Source organism: Cetorhinus maximus, chromosome 3 (assembly GCF_964194155.1).
Source record: "Cetorhinus maximus chromosome 3, sCetMax3.hap1.1, whole genome shotgun sequence".
Taxonomy (NCBI): Eukaryota; Metazoa; Chordata; class Chondrichthyes; order Lamniformes; family Cetorhinidae; genus Cetorhinus; species Cetorhinus maximus.
In genome coordinates this window covers 15,079,726-15,100,230 of record NC_135881.1, presented here as the reverse complement: position 1 = coordinate 15,100,230, position 20,505 = coordinate 15,079,726, and the positions used below count along the sequence as shown (strand labels likewise).

Sequence of the window (20,505 nt, the reverse complement as noted above, 5' to 3'; positions counted from 1 at the left end):
TTTTTTCAACTCGGCCTCAAAGAACGGCCTGCCCATTCCCACCCACCTGCCCACACCAACCTTATTATGGCGTGGGCAGTGTAATAGCCCAGTCAGTTGGCTTGGTAACAAGCTCAATTGACCTTCAATTCTTACTTTAAATATGGCAAGCGGACTGCCAATTTTGGCACCCGCCCACCTAACGTATTATGGGGGACAACTCAAGGGTGGGCAGGAAGGTGGTGGGCTGGCACCCCTCATACTTGACATGCCCCCTCACCGAAAACATGCCTGGCAGGGGACCGTAAAATCCAGCCCATGGAGATTGAGAGGTACACAGAATGACGCCGAATCATGCTCTCATGTTAATTCAGGCTGAGCACAGTTCTCAGCTTTATAAACAGATAAAATAGAGGAACAAATGGGCTTTGCAAAGATTGGCAATCAATTTAGCACTGTGAAAGGAAATGCAGACTTTTGTTTCCAATGTAACATCAAAGATGTTTGGATCATACTCCTTAAGAAAACCAGTCTGAAAAATCAGTTGACAGTCAGTTTTAGTTCTGCAGTCAGCTGCCTAAGGGCTCTTATGTTGAAGTCTTGGACCAGCAGAAGAATGGCTGAGTTTGTTTTTGATTGACAGCCTGATCCATTGCATAAAAAATGGGCTGATGACATATAGCAAGAAAGTGAGTGGTAGCTTTATGTTTAAATGTAATTAAATGTATTGAGAAATGTAGAGAAATGCTTAACTCACGTTTTTATACCAAAAACTGTTTGTTCACCTGTTTTATTTCATAAAACAATCTGTAGGCTCAGAGCCTGAGTCTTGGTCTGCTAAGAATGTGATATTAGTCCATTTTTAGAAGATATGTTCCCATAGTCAGTGTACAGAGGTACAATCTCTTGGACTTATTATCACTACCCAAGGTATTGGGCAAATTAAGGACAAACTTCAAGGTTAACTTATGGGAGCGATTAGTGATGCCAAATCTAGGGAAATATCCAGCTAAATAATACACAAACATGTCACCAAGCTACAATCTGATGGTACCCTCCTGAAGTCGCTTACAGCTAACCATGCTGCCCATTTTTGCGTTATCTTCAAATTTGGACATGTTGCCCCCATACCCTGTCATTCATGAAATATTACAAGAAATGGCCTTAAGGTTGGCGTCTAGAGAACAACACTATTTACAATCCTCTAGACAGAAAAACATCTGCTTTGCCAACTTCTTGTCCGTGCTGCCAAGTTTTTTTTAATGTGATGTGCATCTACTTCTGTGTAGCATCTTAACAAATTCATATGCACATTTACTTCTTTCCTTTACCAGTAGACTTTATTGTTTCCTAAAAGACCTCTAATAAATCGGCAAATGTAATTTGACTTTTAGAAATGTATGTTGTCTCCTCTTAATTACCATGTGAGCATAAATGTTATCCCAGGTTATGTGGCTTCTAGAAGTTTAGCCGTTTCTGATGTTAAGCTGACTAGTTTATAGTTTATCAAGTTAATGCTTTCTGCCTTCTCAGACAAATTTGTTAAATTGTTCACTTTCCAACACAACTGCCATAGGCAAGGATCTTTGTATGATTATGATCAGAATCCTTGCTTTCTCCTCTTCTCATTCAGCATTTAGGATGTCTGCCAGCAGGGCCAGTTTTATTTTCACTTTTTGAGTTCCATCAAAGCTTTTCATACCACTTGCTTATCTGTAGCTACCCTAACTAACTACACTACTGCCTCCTCTTGAAGACTTTCATTTTCATTATCGCATTCTTCTATGAAAATTGAAAGGAAGAAGAAAGACTTGCACTTCTCTTGCGCCTTTCATGATCTAAGGATGTTCAACACACTTTATAGCCATAGAAGTGCTTTTGAAGTGAAGTCATTGTTGTAACACGTAAGCAACATGGCAGCCAATTTTTTGCACAGCAAGCTCCCTCAAACAGCAATGTGGTAATGACCAGATAATCTGACTTTCAGTGATGTTGATTGAGGGATAAATATTGGCCAGGATCAATTGATGCAAAATACTCATTTTTGATGTGGTTTCCCTTTTCATCTCTTGAGAATTGGGAACACACACACACATGTTGACTGCATAGTAGTCACCAACAGCAAGCCGCATTGATGTTCCTCTCCTAGACGTCAGTCACTGAAATCAATTTAACACTCTTACTGTTACCCCAACTGAGGTCAAATAGACCAGGGACTGGGCATGGGACCTACTTGTGTTACTCAGGTAAATACTAAGCAAAAGAAAGAACAGGATCAGCAGTTCTAAGATACTGTAAAACAACAAAAAAGATCATGGGTGATGGAAACGAAATATGACTTTACAAAGCAACACAAAATAGACATGAACAAAAATATTAACCAATAATACTTTTTAAAAAAAAATAATCTGGAAAAGGTATTTCAATGAAAAATCTCTTTTGTGAACAGTCACAATCAAGCCAATAACCTTTCCAAGATCGCTAGGAAAGTCATTGGTTGATTTAACAAGATGCACACTCAGATGGGGCAGGAAACGACATCCTCAAGGCAGTTTTACTTTTCTTCTTCAAGCTTTAGGTAGCCTAACCAACTGTACGAATGCTTGTCAAGCCTGTCCCAGGACTCTTATCTTGGATTTCTCATGTCACAGCTGCCTCAGCACCCAAAATTCAATAGAGTTGGTTGGGGAAGAAGAAGCAAAAAAGAAACAAGCTGTGCTGACAACAATTATGCAGAAGCAGCGTAGGTCAAAAAGTAGCTGTGAAACAGCTGACCTTGGTCTCCAGCTAGGCACAGCATGGCGTATATATATATATGTATATGCCAGACACACCATCTAATATGCATTAGCAATCTGTGCAGATAACAGTGCCAACATGCACGGAATATTAAAAAAAAACAAATTAATCAAATGTACTGCAAAGAAGATTCCCCATAACTGAATGATTTAAAGAAGCATGTGAAGAGCGGTTGTGTGGGGCTGAGACAATTGCTGTAAAAGATTAATCTATCCAAGCTTTCTCATAATTACAGCCCTGCTATTTAAATGACTTGTTCTCCTTTTCCTCAACATTACCAAACACTTTCAAAAACAATGCTCCATCGTTATTTAAGACAGCAAACTCCATACCTGTACACTCCAGGTTTTACAATCCTTGCCTACCAAAATCCCACTTCAGTGGAGGCAGCTGGTGATTTGAATGGCCAGCTGCCTCTGTAAGCCACGTATGTGTGAACCCCGGCCCGACTACTGTCCCACCCCCACAAAAATGGGAAGGCTCTCGATTGTGGCGAAAATCTGGACCCTAATCTCTCCTCATGTGGCTCGGAGTCCTATTTTGTTTTATAATGCAACTGTGAAGCAACTCAGGTCAGTTTATTGCGTTAAAGACACTATATAAATAAGTTGTTGTTGTTATTGTCGTATCACTCTGCGTAAATTTAACCCATTGAGTCCAGATATCTTTCTGGTAAATAAATGCTGCAAAGTCAATATATCCTTCCTAAAGTGTGATGCCCAGGACTGCTCACAGCATGGTCTAACCAGGGTTTTGTATAACTAAACATATTTGTATAACACTTGTATTCTAGTCCTCTAGAAATAAAGGCCAGTAATCCATCAGTCTTTTTGGTTATTTTCTGTATGTGTTCATGACATTTTAATGAACTATGTACCTGGACCCCCAAGTCTCTTTGGACCTCCATGGTTTCTCACTTTTTACCATTTAGAAAATACCCTGTTCTATCCTATCTCGGTGCAAAGTGGATGGCCTCACATTTGCCACTCACTTAATTTATCAATATGTCTTTGCAATTTTTCGTTTCCATCTACACTGCTTTCAATGCTGCCAAACTTTACATCATCAGCAAATTTGGATGTTGCTTTCTATCCTATCATCTAAGCCATTTTTCAGTACGGTGAAAAGTTGAGGCCGCAACACAGAGCCTTGCAGGACACCACTACATACATTCTGCCAATTAGAGGACTTGCCTGTTAACCCTACACTCTGTCTCCTACCACTCTGCCAGTTTCCTGACCAGGTAAATGGTTTGCCTTCAATTCCACGAACATCAACTTTAATTAAGTCTCTTATGTGAGACTTTATCAAATAACTTATGAAAACCTATATAACTAACAACCTTGGACATTCCTGGTCCACTATTTTCTTCATCTCTTCAAAAAATTCAACCAGGTTTGTCAGGCGTAACTTAGACTTCAGAAATTCATGCTGGCTTTCTCGGATCAGCTGAAAATTTTCAAGGTGTTCAGTCATCCTATCCTTAATTATAGGCTCTAGCAAATTCCTGACAACAGATGTAAGGCTAACTGGTCCATAACTCCCTGGTTTCCCCCTCTCTCCTTTCTTAAATAATTAACACATCTCTCTGGTACAGTGAACATACACACTGTTTATAAAGACAGACATCCACATAATTTAGATTATTGCATCTACGAAGAACACTGAAAAGGCATTGGGGGTTATATTAACTTTTATTCCCAGGTGAAAAACAGGTTTCAGTGGATCAACCACATGTTTTGCACGTTGCCCGAGGTGAGAGTGACTGCCTTTGACATCAAAGCAGCACTTGACCAAGTGTAGCAACATGGTGTCCTAGCAAAACTGAAGTCAATGAGAATCAGGGAGAAAACTCTCCACTGGGTGGAGTCATGCCTAGCACAAAGGAAGAGGGTTGTGGTTGTTGGAGGCCAATCATCTCAGTCCCAGGTCATCACTGCAGGAGTTCCTCAGGGTAGTATCTTAGGTCCAATCATCTTCAGTTGCTTCATCAATGACCTTCCCTCCATAATAAGGTCAGAAATAGAGATGTTCGCTGATGATTGCGCAATGTTCAGTACCAGTTGTGATTCCTCAGATACTGAAGTAGTCCATGTCTAAATGGACAACATTCAGGCTTGGGCTAATAAAATGGCAAGTAAATTTTGTGCCATGGAATGCTCTCCACTTGCTTCATTGAGCGTGGCTCCAAAAACACACAAGAAGCTTGACACAATCCAGGATAGAGCAACCCGCTTGATTGGAATGTCATCCATCACCCTAAACATTCACTCCCTCCACCATCATCGCACAGTGGCAGCAGCAATGTGTACCATGTACAACGTGCACTGCAGCAATACACCAAGGCTCCTTCAATCGCACTTCCCAAACCCGCAACCTCTACCACCTAGAAGGACAAAGGCAATAGACACATGGGAACACCACTATCTGCAAGTTTCCCTCCGAGCTACACACCATTTTCACATGGAAATATACCGCTGTTCCTTCACTGTCACTGGGTCAAAATCCTGAAAATCCCTTCCTAACAGCACTGTGGGTGTATCGACACCACATGGACTGCAGCGATTCAAGAAGGCAACTCACCACCACCTTCTCAAAGGCAATTAGTGATCAGTAACAAATGTTGGTCTTTGCAGCGACACTCACATCCCATGAAAGAATAATTTTTAAAAACCTACCTATTTAGCTGAAATCGGGTGGGATATAAAACCTTGCTTCCCCCACAGTAGCATCCAGGTATTTCTCGAATGATTCCATTGAATCAATGATTTTTGCCTCCATTGCTGTATTTCATTAAATCAATCCTAAAACTCTCTTTTACTGGTTTGAATTTTGATGTCGTATTCTACTCTACGGTTATTGTTCTCTAAGACATGCTACAACTATTATTTCATGTACATTTTCTGCAAATACCAGATTAAGGTAAACATCACTCCTCATAGCTTCCTTGACACATTGGGTCAGCAAGGAGTCATGTATTACATTTAGCAACTCTTGACCCAAATACCCTTGGGTTTACTCCGTTTATATTAAGTTAATTGAAGTCTCCTATTAAAATGAATTACTTGTTCTCACATACATACGCTTTCTATTGTCCCATATTGCAAATTGTTCTGCTAATGCTGACCTTGTGGTCTATAACATATTCCTGGAGCCAGCTTGACTTTTTCTGCATTCTAGATCATTTTGTAGATTTCTACTCTCCTTACAATCCTTACAGTCTTTTATCTCCCAGGTATCCCTGACACATAGCACTAAAACATCAGCTTTTAGTCCACTTTATCTTTTTGAAAGCTCTGCATGCCCCATAATGTTATATTGATTTCCATCCCGTGAATTTGGCCATGTTTGATTCCCATAGCATGCAATAACCAAAAACATTGCTGCACTACGTCTAACTGCCAGCTACAATGGAAAATGCCACCCAGGCAATATCAACCTGGACTGCCACCCCACCACCACCCCCACCCCCAACTCCCTTCACCCACTTACTATCACAGTCATGGTCTACACCATACGTGCTCAAAAGTGTGGCTTACAGTGAAAATGAATGAAAATTAACATTTCTTTTACGCAACACGGCTTGTGTTGCGTAAAATGTTAATTTTCATTCATTTTCATTGTTGGCTAAGGGCAGAATTTTCCCTGCCCACTGGCGGCAAGCGTGTTTGGCGACATGAGTGGACAATACGGCGAGAAGGCTGAAAATCGGTTTCGCGATGTCGTGAAACCAGTTTGCAATCGTTCGCTCTGCCCATCAATGGCAGGCCGCATTTCCCACCGTCGGACATTAGGAACTTGGTTGTAATACATCTGCATTTCATTATAAGCCCAGCTCATCGGAATCATCCCTCTTCACTGGATCATCTGAGCACGTCGACGTTTCACAACTGTACATAAGCAACATGCACCTGGCGAGCTGCACTTCGCTCGGGACTTCGAGGTTTGTTTGCCTACCTTGCTCAGGGCAGCACTCGTGATCATCAGTGTCAGGCTTCGCAGACAGCACCACATCACTTTTAGTGGGGGCTTCATGGGCAGGTCTTTACCTACCAGACCAGCCATAAGGCTTTTAAACAGCTGCAGGGCTAGTGCTTGTTTGGGGAAGGGGGAGCAGTGGCCTCAGGCAGGGGAAGAGGCTGCAGGGTGAGGGTTATACTGGGGAAGGTGGATTTCCCAGGGTGTGTGTTGATCTGTGTAAGTGGCTTCAAGGTGGTGAGGGCTGAGGAGGCAGTCTCCAGAGGAGATGAGGCCAGATGGAGATATGTGTCTGAGAGATTGAGTGGTGATGTCCATTGAGCTGGCAGCAAGTGAGATGCCAATGAACGTGTGATGGGCTTGAGTGTGAGAGTTTAGAGTGATGAGATTATTCGTCTTCTTTTTGCATTGGATCGCCAACCTCTTCTGTGCAACGTTGGCACTGGTCACCACTGCCATCGCCTACCAAGCTGGAGTGGTGGGATTGCTGGGCCTCCTGCAGCCAAGACTGGCGGTAGAGGACATCACGACGGGCCTCCACGGCATCCAAACGGCATTCCAGGGACATTTCACTGAATCAGGGGGCTGCAGTTTTCATGCCTTTCAGGGCCATGTCTTCTGTGCAGCAGTCCTGAGCTGGAAGCACAGAGACTTTAAAGTGCAGCTGCACTTTAAACAAGGCACCTGGCGTGAGGAAGCGGCAAGGTGGCAGTGTGGCAGGCGAATCGGAGGCCGCCCGCTAGTGAAATGGCGTGTCTCCCGGGAATGCATAATTAATGAGGCGGGATTGGGACAATACGGCATGAAAAGGCACCATTGCAGCCAGTGGGTAAAACATTCTTTTTCCCGCCTGCTACCGCACTTAGAGTGAAATCGTTCCAGATTTGCACTAAGAATTTCAACATTGTTTTGTACTAAGCGGTAACAACAACATCTTACATTTATAGAGTACCTTTAGCAAAGCAAAGCCATTTAAAGTGGGAGGAATAAAGAGTTATCGGAGGGTTGTAAGGCTGGAGGAGGTTACGGAGATAAGGTTTGGCGAGGCCAAGGAGTGATTTGAACGAGGATGTGAATTTTAAACTTGAAGAGTTTGTGAACCGGGAACCAATGTAGGTCAGTGGGAACAGAGGTGATGGATCAATGGGACTTTTGTGAGTTAGGATATGAGCTACAACGTTTTGGATAAGCTTAAGTTTATAGAGAGTTGAAGGTGAGCAGCCATCCAAGAGAGCATTGAAATAGTTAAGTTTTAAGGTAACAAATGTGTTGATGAGGATTTCAGCAGCACATGGACTGAGGAAGGGGTGGAGACAAGCAATATTATGGTGGTGAACAGACTGTCTTGGTGATGGAGAGGATATGAGGACGGAAGCTCAGCTAAGGGTCAAATAGGACGCCGAGATTGCAAATAGTCTGCTTCAGCCAGAAACAGTGGCCAGGAAGAGGGATGGGATCTATGATTGGGGGACACAGTTTGTGGCGGAGACCAGTAGAATTCCTTTCCACCCGATATGTACACAAAGGATCCGCTTACTGCAAATTGTACTGTGATTGTTGTAATGGAAACATACACACACACAGTTGAGCCTGTACATACAGCTATTTTTTTTAACAACCACGCGCTTACACAAGATGCCAGATTATCAAACAAACATGCTGAGAAATGAATGAAGAAACTCAACTGCCTTTGAAGGATAGAAGTAGACTGAAGCCTCAGAATGGTCATTGACTGCTCCCTTGTGGTAGACTGAAACTACTGCATCTCTGTTGCTTATTCATGTTGCTTGTGTTTTTAGAATCGATCACAATTCTGACAGGTTTGATGAATTTTCAATAACCTGAACCTTTGAATAATCCTGTCTTTTAAAAACTGATTTTCATTACACTAGCTAAAATCCACTGTCATCGACCAAAGCCTGATTTGAGGATGACTTGCAACTTCAGCTGAATACGCCACAAAACTAAGCAAACTTTTTGCCTCTCCTTCCGTATAATGGGCCAGTTTGGAATTTTTGGTCCTCCAGCTTAAAACCTTTGCTGCAATTGTAAACCTACTGCAGAATTTGTGAAATGGGACAAATAATAGGATTGTGCCACTTGCTGCTAAATATCGAACAAGTTCAGCATTCAGACTTTCAGCTTGAAAAATCTATTTTATCTACGTCAATAAATAATATCAAGAAGAGTGCAGGAGGGCATGCCAGCGCAAGGCATACCTAAAAATTAGGTGTCATCCTGGTGAAGTGACATCACAGGACTACTTGCATGCCAAAAAGCGGAAGCAGCATGAGATAGACAGAGCTAAGTGGTTCCACAACCAACGGATCAGATCCAAGCTCTGCGGTCCTGCCACATCTAGTCATGAATGGTGGTGGACAATTCAACAATTATCAAGAGGAGGAGGCTCCACAAAGATTCCCACCCTCAATTAAGGGAGAGCCCAGCACACTGCAAAAGAAAAGGCTGAAGCATTTGCAACCATCTTAAGCCAGAAATGCCGAGTGGATGATCCATCTCAGCCTCCTCCTGAGGTTCCCGGTATCACAGACGCCAGTCTTCAACCAATTCGATTCATTCCATGTGATATCAAGAAACAGCTGAAAGCACTGGGTACTGCAAAGGCTGACAATATTCCAGCAATAGTGGTGAAGGCTTGTGCTCCAAAACTTGCTGCTGCCCTAGCCAAGCTGTTCCAGTACAGCTACAAAACTGGCATCTACCTGGCAATGTGGACAATTGCCCAGATATTGTCCACAAAAAGCAAGACAAATCCAACCAAGTCAATTAACCCCCATCAGTCTTCTCTTGATCATCAGCAAAGTGATTGGAAGAGTCGTTGACAATGCTATCAAGCAGCACTTGCTTAGCAATAACCTGCTCACTGATGCTCAGTTTGGGTTATGCCAGGGTCACTCAGCTCCTGACCTCATTACAGCCTTCAACCAAGCATGGACAAAAGAGCTGAAGTCAAGAGGTGAGGCGAAAGTGACTGCCTATGACATCAAGGTGCTATATGACCGAGTGTGGCATCAAGAAGCCCTAGCAAAACTGAAGTCAATGGGAATCGGGGGAAAACTCTCCACTGGTTGGAATCATGCCTAGCACAAAGGAAAATGCTTATAGTTATTGGAGGTCAAGTCACAGGACATTGTTGTACGAGTGCCTCAGGGTGTCCTAGGCCACCACCCGTGTCCTAGGCCCAACCATCTTCAGCTGCTTCATCAATGACCTTCCTTCCATCATAAGGTCAGAAGAGGGGATGTTCGCTGATGATTGCACAATGTTCAGCACCATTCACGACTCCTCAGATACTGAAGCAGTCCATGTCTATATGCAGTAAAATCTGGACAACATTCAGGCTTCGACTGATAAGTGGAAAGTAACATTGATGCCACACAAGAGTCAGGCAATGACCATCTCCAGCATGAGGGAATCTAACCATCTCCTCTTGACATTCAATGGCATTACCATTGCTGAATCCCCCACTTTCAATATCCTGGGTGTTGTTTTGACCAGAAACTGAACTGGACTAGACATATAAATACTGTGGCTGCAAAAGCACGTCAGAGGCTGGGAATTCTGCAGTTAGTAACTCACCTCCTGACTCCCCAAAGCCTGTCCACTATCTACAAGGCACAAGTCAGGAATGTGATGGAATACTCTCCACTTGAGTCATAGAGTCATAGAGGTCTACAACACTGAAAAAGGTCCTTCGGCCCATTGAGTCTGCGCCAGTCAGACAAGTACCCAACTATTCGAATCCCATTTTCCAGCACTAGGTCCATAGCCTTGTATGCCAGTGCACATCCAAATACTTCTTAAATGTAATGAGGGTATCTCCCTCTACCACCCTTTCAAGCAGTGAGTTCCAGATTCCCACCACCCTCTGGGTGAAAAAAATTCTTCCTCACATCCCCTCTAAACCTCCTGCCCCTTACCTTAAATCCATGCCCCCTGGTTATTGATCCTTCCACCAAGGGGAAAAGTTCCTTCCTATCTATGCCCCTCATAATTTTATGCACCTCAATCATGTCACCCCTCAATCTCCTCTGTTCCAGGGAAAATAACCCCAGTCTATCCAATCTCTCCTCATAACAAAAACTCTCAGCCCAGGCAACATCCTGGTAAATCTCCTCTGCATTCTCTCTAGTGCAATCACATCCTTCCTATAACGCGGATTCCAGAACTGCACACAATACTCGAGCTGTGGCCTAACCAGCGTTTTACACAGTTCCAGCATAACCTTCCTGCTCTTATATTCTACGCCTCAGCTAATAAAGGCCGTATGCTTTCTTAACCGTCTTATCTACCTGTCCCGCTACCTTAAAGGACCGGTGGATATGCACACCAAGGTCCCTCTGATCCTCGGTACTTCTCAGGGTCCTACCATTCATCATATATTCCCGTGCCTTGTTTTCCCTGCCCAAGTGCATCACCTCACACTTATCTGGATTCAATTCCATTTGCCACTGATCAGCCCATCTGACCAGCCCATCTATATCCTCCTGTAATCTAAGGATATCCTCCTATTTACCACCCCACCAATTTTCCTGTCATCCGCAAACTTACTGATCAACACTCCTATATTCAAGTCTAAATCATTTATATGTACCACAAACAGCAAGGGACCCAACACTGATCCCTGTGGAACCCCGCTGGACACAGGCATCCAGTCACCAAAACACCCCTCGACCATCACCCTCTGCTTCCTGCCGTTCAGCCACTTCTGGATCCAATTTGCCAAATTGCCTTGGATCCCATGGGCTCTTACCTTTGTTATCAGTCTCCCATGCGGGACTTTATCAAAAGCCTTGCTGAAGTCCAAGTAGACTACTTGCATTGCCCTCATCTACACACCTGGTCACTTCTTCGAAAAATTCAATCTGATTGGTCAGACATGACTTCCCCTTAACAAAACCATGCTGACTCTCCTTGATTAATTCCTGCCTCTCCAAGTGTAGGTTAATTCTGTCCCTCAGAATTGCTTCCAATAGTTTCCCCATCACTGAGGCTAGACTGTAGTTCTCTGGTTTATCCTTTCCTCCCTTCTTGAATAACAGTACCACATTGGCTGTCCTCTAGTCCTCTGGCACCTCTCCTGTGGCCAGAGAGGTACTGAAAATAATTGCCAGCGCATCTGCTATCTCCTTCCTTGCCTCACTCAACAGCCTGGGATACATTTCATCTGGGCCTAGAGATTTACCTACTTTTAAGCCTGCCAGACCATAGAACGATAGAGCACTACAGCACAGAAAACAGGCCATTCGGCCCTTCTAGTCTGTGCCGAAATATTATTCCGCTAGTCCCATTGACCTGCACCTAGTCCATAACTCTCCAGACCTCTCCCATCCATGTATCTATCTAATTTATTCTTAAAACTTAAGAGTGAGCCCGCATTTACCACGTCAGATGGTAGCTCGTTCCACACTCTCACCACTCTCTGAGTGAAGAAGTTCCCCCTAATGTTCCCCCTAAACCTTTCCCCTTTCACCCTAAAGCCATGTCCTCTCATGTTTATTTCTCCTAATCTAAGTGGAAAGAGCCTACTCGCATCTACTCTATACCCCTCACAATTTTGTAAACTTCTATCAAATCTCCACTCGTTCTTCTACGCTCCAAGGAAAAAAGTCCTAGCCTGTTTAGTCTTTCCCTGTAACTCAACTCCTTAAGACCCAGCAACATCCTAGTAAATCTTCTCTGCACTCTCTCAATCTTACTGATATCCTTCCTGTAGTTAGGCGACCAGAACTGCACACAATACTCCAAAGTTGGCCTCACCAATGTCTTATACAACCTCACCATAATATCCCAACTCCTATACTCAATACTTTGATTTATGAAGGCCAGTATGCCAAAAGCTTTCTTTACAACCTTGTCTACCTGTGACGCCACCTTCAGGGAATTATGTATCTGAACTCCCAGATCCCTTTGTTCTTCCGCACTCCTCAGTGCCCTACCATTTACTGTGTATGTCCTACCTTGGTTTGACCTTCCAAAATGTAACACCTCACACTTTTCCACCATCTGCCATTTTCTGGCCCATTTTTCCAGTTGGTCCAGATCTTTCTGCAAGCTTTGAAAGCCTTCCTTGCTGTCCACAACGCCTCCAATCTTAGTGTCATCAGCAAACTTGCTGATCCAATTCACCACATTATCATCCAAATCATCGATATAGACAACAAACAACAATGGTCCCAGTACAGATCCCTGAGGCACACCACTAGTCACAGACCTCCAGTGTGAGAAGCAATCATCCACTACCACTCTCTGTCTTCTTCCACACAGCCAATTTCGAAAACTTAGAAACCACTTAGGACCTCCTCCCTTTCTATGCTAATTTCTTTAATTATATCACAGGCCTTCTGCCCGATTTCCATGTCGTCCCTCTCACTTGTGAGCGCCGACACAAAGTATTCATTTAGAACCCTGTTTATGTCTTCCGGCTCCACATACAAATTACCACTATGGTCCTTAATGGGCCCTACTCTTTCCCTATGTACTTATGTTGTACATGCAGTTCATGTAGTTACAAAGATGAGTTTGAAGTAAGGATATTGGTAGAATTTCATTGCTCATAAATATTGTTGTGTATTAGCTAATATTAAATGAGCACTGTTATTTCATTTATATTCATTGATGCAACTTGGATTTCTCTCCTTGATTTAACTCACAGCAAGGCACTTCTTGAAGAGGTTGGAAAGAAAATGCATTGCAGAAACAAAATATTGCAGATGCTGGAAATTTTTCAATAAAAATTGTAAAACCTGGGAATATTAAGTCTGGCAGCATCTGTGGAGAGAGTTAACAGGCTGAATAATATGCTTCAGCACGGGAGAAGGTGGTGTAATGGTAATGTCACTAGATTAGTAATCCAGAGGCTCAGGCAAATTCTCTGGGGACATAGCTTCAAAGCCTCCATGTCAGATTCCATAAAGCAACCTGGAATTGAAAAGCTAGTCTCAGCAATGGTGGGCCATGAAACCATCATTGATTGTTGTAAAAAAGCCATATGGTTCACTAATGCCCTTTAGGAAAGGAAATCTGCCGTCCTTACCTGGTCTGGCCTACATATGACTCCAGATCCACAGCAATGTGGTTGACTCTTAACTGCCCTCTGAAATGGCCAAGTAAGCCACACAGTTAGGGATGATTACAAGTGAGCAACAAATGCTGGACTTGCCACCGATGCCCACGTCCCATCAAAGAATAAAGGAAAAAAAAAGTGGGGGGCCTTCCAGTTTCCAGGCCCAACGTTCAAACTCACCAAATAATACATTAATTGATCCAATTGCAAGTGGAGGGCAGGTTTGAGGCCTACAGGTGGTGAGCATCAGTGTTGCTGTGCGGGATGTCCAGCCTCTGATGTCATTGGCCATGACCCGAAACATGTCAAAAGAATTCCACAGTAGTCATTAATGGGTCACATGGGTTCATTAATTACACCTGTAAATGTTAAGTCCTATAATAAATGTAAATAAACCCTGACCTCATTGTCCCTCGTGCAGAGGCTTTTTTAAATATATTATGGCTGTCGAACCTCTTTAGGGAGACAGACAATGTTTTAATAATTTGATACAGGGCAGGATGCTTCGAGTGTCAATAACTGGGCAGGGTAAGTGTGTTGACAGGACAGTGATATGAGTCTCACATTGCACGTGGAAAAAGGTTTGGGCACATGACGTGCATGCATCTCTGAGACTAGGACTTCAAAACCTATTGAAATCTTTGCCTTATCATGGCATCTCTGGTGTCATAGCCATCCATACGATCACATCCAGGGCCTTCGACCTGAACATCACTATGTTCCCTCAGTTCATCTTCGCCCTCATCCTCATTGAATGGCCCCTATCTGCCATGCCCTCTTCCTCAAGGGTATCCCCTCCCTGGATAACAAGGTTATGGAGAGTGCAGCACATCACGGCCATGAGAGTCACAAGTGATGGAGCGTACTGCAATGCCCTCCTGATCTGTCAAGGCATCTGAACCTCATTTTCAGTAGGCTGATGGCCTGTTTGATGATGGCCCTGGTGCTTCCGTGGCTGTCCTTGTATCTCCTCTCCACGTCTGTTCTGGGTGCTCTCACTGGTGTCATGAGCCATCTCTTCAATGGGTAATCCTTGTCACCCAGAAGTCATCCATCCAGGGCACCCTAATGCACCACCAGTGCATCCTGGACCTCTTGATGTGCCCTTCTTCCTCTTCATACTCCTCTCCTCCTCACTGGAGGTTTTGTCTCCCACAGAGACTGCAATCCCCATATTTAGCTTGGTTTAAAGGCTAGGGTTATGGACAAGTTCTAACTGGACCTCTCAGCAGGAGGAATAAGGCCTCTAATTAAGATGAATTTTAGATGGAAACTCTGCTTCTTGCATAAAGCACTTCTAGCAGTCACAGAACTCTGAACTGCTAAGCTGAAACTCGGGGCTCAGCTGAACCCTTTAAACCTGTCCTAACAAGCTGCCTAATAAAAAAAAACGGGAAACCCACTCTCCAAGAATTTAGTTGCAGACACTATGTATCATTCAGGTCAATGGCCTGATTAATGAACTTAAATACCCACTTGAATTAAATTTGAATAATGCTTGTGAGCTCCCAATTTTTATCCCCTCCCCCGCCAGCCATTTTATCCGGAACTGGCCGAATGGCATTGGGAACGCAACCTGACATCATCAAGCCGACAATGTATTGGCGCTGTTGCAGAATGCTCCCATTTCGGTTCATATTATTCAGCAAAATTTCAGGTCGATGGAAGGTTCTGATGAAAGGTCATTAACCTGAAACATTAACTTTGTTTATCTCCCTCCACAGATGGAGCCAGACCTGCTGAGCATTTCCAAAAGAATTCTGGAAGATCTGTTTGATCCGCACCACTCTCAGAGCAATAGGTTACTGGTTGGAAACCACTGGATAGACACATGACTAACTATTCTTCCAGTCAAAGACCTAGGGGAAGAAGGAGTCTCAAATGTGAACTCTGTTTCTCTCTCCACAGGTGATGCCTGACCTGCTGAATATTTCCAGCATTTTCTGCATTTATTTCATGCAACAAAATCCAGTTATACTCCATGGTGCAATGCTATTTCAAATGCTGCTTTGATACCAAATGGAACTGTACAACTGTCATCAGAGATTACGTGCTAGGCTCTGTCTCTTGTGGAGATGAAGTAGGACTTAACATGCTAATAGTCCTACCTGGAGAAGGGAACAGCATTAAGAGCTTTTTGTCAGAGCCCAGAAAAAAGTGGGTAGAAGTCATACTGCAGGTATAGAAAGCTGTGTATGCTTGGCTAAGAGCCTAGACATCCATTATTCTTGTTGAAACAGCTGTGCCCCAGAGAAAACCTTGCTTGATTGAAAGCTCTAGTTCTCTGATCTCTGTGTCAATTTCACAATGCTTACTTACAAGAGGTTAAGTGGTTTCTAGGGTTTGTGGTTTCTGTTAAGGTGGCATAGTGGTATTGTCACTGGATTAGAATTCTAGAGACCCGGGGTAATGCACTGGGGTAGACGGTGAAATTTGAATTCAATTTAAAAAAAGTCTGATGATGATCATAAATCCTTTGCCGGTTGTTGTAAAAACCCATCTCATTTCACTAATGTCCTTTAGGGAAGGAAATCTGCTGTCTTTACATGGTCTGGCCTACATGTGACTCCAGACCCACAGCAATGTGGCTGACCCTTAAATGCCTCCGAACAAGGGCAATTAGAGATGGGCAATAAATGCTGGTCTAGTCAGTGATATCCACATCCCATAAACGAATTTAAAAAGTACTGAAAAGGGTCTGGATGATTGACAGTGAAATGATTTTTTAAAAACGTGTTGGAAAGTAATGAATGAATGAATGACTTTTTTTAAAGCTTTTTTACACATCCTACTGTCACTGAGGGTTCATTGGTTCTATACAGTGTATTCCGTGAGCCAATGGACATGGAAGTGACATAGATTGGCATGGGCATGAAGGGTCAATGGGGAGGTGAGTGGAGTGCTAGTTCGGCATAGAGAGTATGAGGGGCCATAGAGGGTGGGTGGAGTGCCATAGCTTGCCATAGGTGGCATGAGGGGTGGCTGGAGGGCACATTCTGGCATGGGGGCATGAGGTGGCATGGAGGGGGCATGGGGAGTGTATGGGGGTGAGGAGGTGTGAGGGATGAGGGCTGGAGGGCTTTTGTATTTTTATTTTAACTGGGACAAAGTCCCACTACACCAAGGCAGCCCTTTTAAACAGGCCATCTCGGCATCCAGCAGCTCCTGTGGCTGCCTCCAAACCTTTTCACAGGTCAGCTGGCCCGATTCCAGCCCTCACCTGCCCCCCCCCACCCCCCCCCCCCCCCACCCCCCCCCCCTCTCCAAAGACCCCCAACCCCCAATGAATATCCTTCCTTTGCAGGCACTTTCATCCAAGGCGGGCAGGCGGGCTGGGTATTTTCTCAGCTCCCACTAGCCACCTCGAGGATGAAAATTCAGGCCCGAGAGTCTGAACAATCAGATAGGGAACCAGCAGATCAGAATTGTGATCAAACAGGTAGAAAAACAGTAAAATGGAAAATAGTAAATGGAAGGAACATTGTGCAGGCACAAGTTATGTCAACCCAGGTCAAGCACGTGTGATTGGGTTTCACTGGAAGTGAAGGAAACAAACAAGAAAGTCCAGATTAAAAAATTAAGCTGCTAACAAGGAGACAATGTGAGCCCTAAGCCTTCCTGGTGCACTTTGTAGTTTGCAGAACAAAAGGCAAAAGAGGAATGTAGAATATGTAATGTTTTTAGAAGGAATTACATAATTGAAGTTATGGGGTTTGTTATAAATGCTAGTTCTACAGTTTTATTTAAAAAAAATGATAGTGAAACAAAAAATGGATTCAACAGCATGATTGGATCAAATAGATCCCCACAGGATCTTCTGTTCTTCAGCCATTGTTTGCTTCAGACAATAAGAACGACCATTTGATTAATTTCCCCTTGAGGGCAGATTTATGATGAGCTACGTGAAAGAGTTAACAGCTTTCTTTATGCTCCCTCCTCCTATTGGGGAGTTTCTCCAGAGAGAGCAGTAAGGCTTCCATGAGCCAGCCGTTGCTTCTATTCTGATGCAACACAAAGTTTATTTTTCAAAAAAATCCAAACCTCGTCCCCCTCCCCACTCCCTTCTTCACATGTGCAACCGCTCAAGCCTTAGCTGCGCAGAGATTTTGTGGCTGCCGTCCACCAAGCACTGAACGCTGGACGTCTGAGGCCAAATGGACAGCCCCTGTGGCCAATTCTCAAACTGTGAAGGACAGGAAACACAGCAAAATCCATGGTTCACGTACTTGCGTACGATTAACATATCGGCGGTTGTTTGCAGCCCCAATGGGAAAACAGTGGGAAGGTGCACCGATTTTCCAAAAGATTGACACAGGGACAGAAAGCCTCAGCCAGTAAATTACTAGGTAGGGTAGTTTTTCAAGGTTCATTGCAACACAAATTTATCCTTACAGCATAAGACAGCCTATGCAAGGTTCTGTGATTGTACCACTTAATAATTAAACATATATCAGAAGGATAGCCCAAGTGATCATCCTTCCCAGCCTTTTTAATATCATCAAATGAACTTTAAACCAAGGACTGTTGAGATGAGGTTTGATGTCCAAGCCAATATTCTGCCCTCTACCAATCAACAGTCCAGAAGTCTAAATCTACTTCATTTCTCAAACAATGCTTTATGGTGTTAAACACAGTTGTGATTCAGCTACACCAGTTCTAAGTGAAAGTGAAAGTCACCGTAGTGCCAGAGGACCAAAGGCTGCTCTCTCATTAGAGAGAGACAACTAGTGGTGAGTTTAACCCGAGGGTCACCATACCTCAGGCGAGGGGCAAGGTTGAGAAGACGAGGCCTTCATGGATGACCTCAGCCAATACGGGAATTTAACCCGCGCTGTTGGCATCACTCTGCATCACAAACCAGCCACCCAGCCAACTGAGCTTCTAAGATAATCCAAATGGCCCCACAGGGTTGGCAAGCAAGCCTGTTCCTATGGCTTTCAGAGTGAGCCAAATACATTTAAATGAACATGGAGCTCTCTGACATTTTAGATAATTCTTACTTACAGACTTTGAAGCCCAGCTTCTCAGCATATGCCCTTTTAGCCAGCATCTGTCCCTCTATCACTGCTCGGACCTCCATCTCTTTTGGAAACTTTGAAACCTACAACAGACAAGCAGACAAACAGCAAAACTTGTTATTCATCTGTTTTTACAAAGAAAAAATAGAGAGAAAAAGCTCTAAGAGGGCTATATCATAAAACATGAACCATACAACACCCAAAAACCTAGATGAAGTGTTTATGAGGTTATGGTGTAGTCAGTACTTAATTCCGTCTTTCTGGCAATGCCAGGTTACTCATAGGTTTTGGTCTGTTACAACAGGAGATCAAGTCCACTAAACTCCAATTTTTTTATGGTCTTTTGCATCTCTTACTAGAAATCCAAACAGAATCTTCGTTAGGCCTCATTTTGCTTGTAACTAAGTACCAAACCCCAATTCTCTGGCATCAGTTAATCTATCCTTTGTTGTATCCCTGGGATGGACAGCTCAGCAGGATATTCCAGGCAGAGAAGATTAAGTGCTCTGACACGTTAGCCCAAATGAAGATTTTTGTTGGTGTGGCTTTGCTTGGGTGGAGTCATTGGGAATCTTTGACCTTGTTTTTGCAGCTGTCTTTATAGGACTAGGACTGGTTGGACTTGGCCTTGGGAGGCTGTCTTTTGCTTAGCAATGCAATCTTGAAACTTGTGTCTTGGCTCTTTAACCTTTTTCTTTCCCTCTCATCCCTCTGTCATATGAAATAACTAGGGGAGAATTTCTTTTTTTCAGATTATTGGTGTCACTTATGAAATTAGATGATTAAGTTACAAGCCCTATAATGAATAAAAAGGAAGATTGTAGGGAATACTTATTGCACGGTTTCCCTCTTTTTACTTTTTTTTAACAGTAGGGGGAGAATTTTCTCCCCATCGGGGGCAGGGAGCGGGCGTGCAGCCAATCGCCACCCGCAATCGGCTGCGTGCCGCCATTTTACATGGGCGGGCCATACCCAGACGTGACGCATACCCAGGAGCACTGAGCGCTCCCAGTGCGGGCAGGGGGAGTAGGCCAACAGTGCAGAAATCTCCCTGAGGCACAGAGTTTTAGGACATGTCCCCTCATGTGACAGTGTCAAGCTGGGACATGTCTATAAATTTTTTTGAAAAGAAATGCGCATGGATGAAATTTCATGATAAATGCAAAGGCTGCCTGGGCTCTTCACCTTAGGGTTGGACGGGCAGCTATGTTAATTATTTGAATTGGAATTTAAATGGTATTAATAGGTCTTTGACAGTTCAGTGGGCGCGCAGCCAACTCCGGTGTGCGCCCACCGAACTCAAGATCAGAATGATGTGCGGTGACGTTGGGATGCACGCCCGATGTCACCGCGCGTCATTTTATATGTCGGTGAGTGAGCTCACCCAACTGAAGATTCTGCCCTAAGTGTTTTCTTGGGTTCATAAATAGCTTCATTTCCCTACAAGAAGAATGTACATTTTTGCTGGCAACACCTACTTAAACAATAGGAAGTTATATGAATCATAATAGATAATCCTTACTCTTGTGTACCAGCTACTGAATTGCAGGTGTCAGCTGTGACTCAGTTGGTAGCACCCTTGTCTCCTAGTCAGAAATCATGGATTCAAGTTCCACTCCAGGACTCGAACAATAAAAGTAGAAG

The 20,505-nt window shown here is 43.7% G+C and overlaps 1 protein-coding gene across 6 annotated transcripts in view; it reads right to left on the bottom strand.

Moving 5' to 3' along the window:
* The window catches only part of xylb (xylulokinase homolog (H. influenzae)), a 234,638-nt gene that overhangs the window by 144,647 nt on the left and 69,486 nt on the right, over positions 1-20,505 (bottom strand). For all 6 annotated transcript variants that reach the window (XR_013575300.1, XR_013575308.1, XR_013575305.1 and 3 more), the window contains one exon: positions 18,848-18,944. Coding sequence is in view for 3 of the 6 variants with exons in the window: in XM_078536759.1 (XP_078392885.1) it covers positions 18,848-18,944 (97 nt within the window). In the remaining 3 variants the exon portion in view is untranslated. The remainder of the gene's footprint in view (positions 1-18,847; positions 18,945-20,505) is intronic.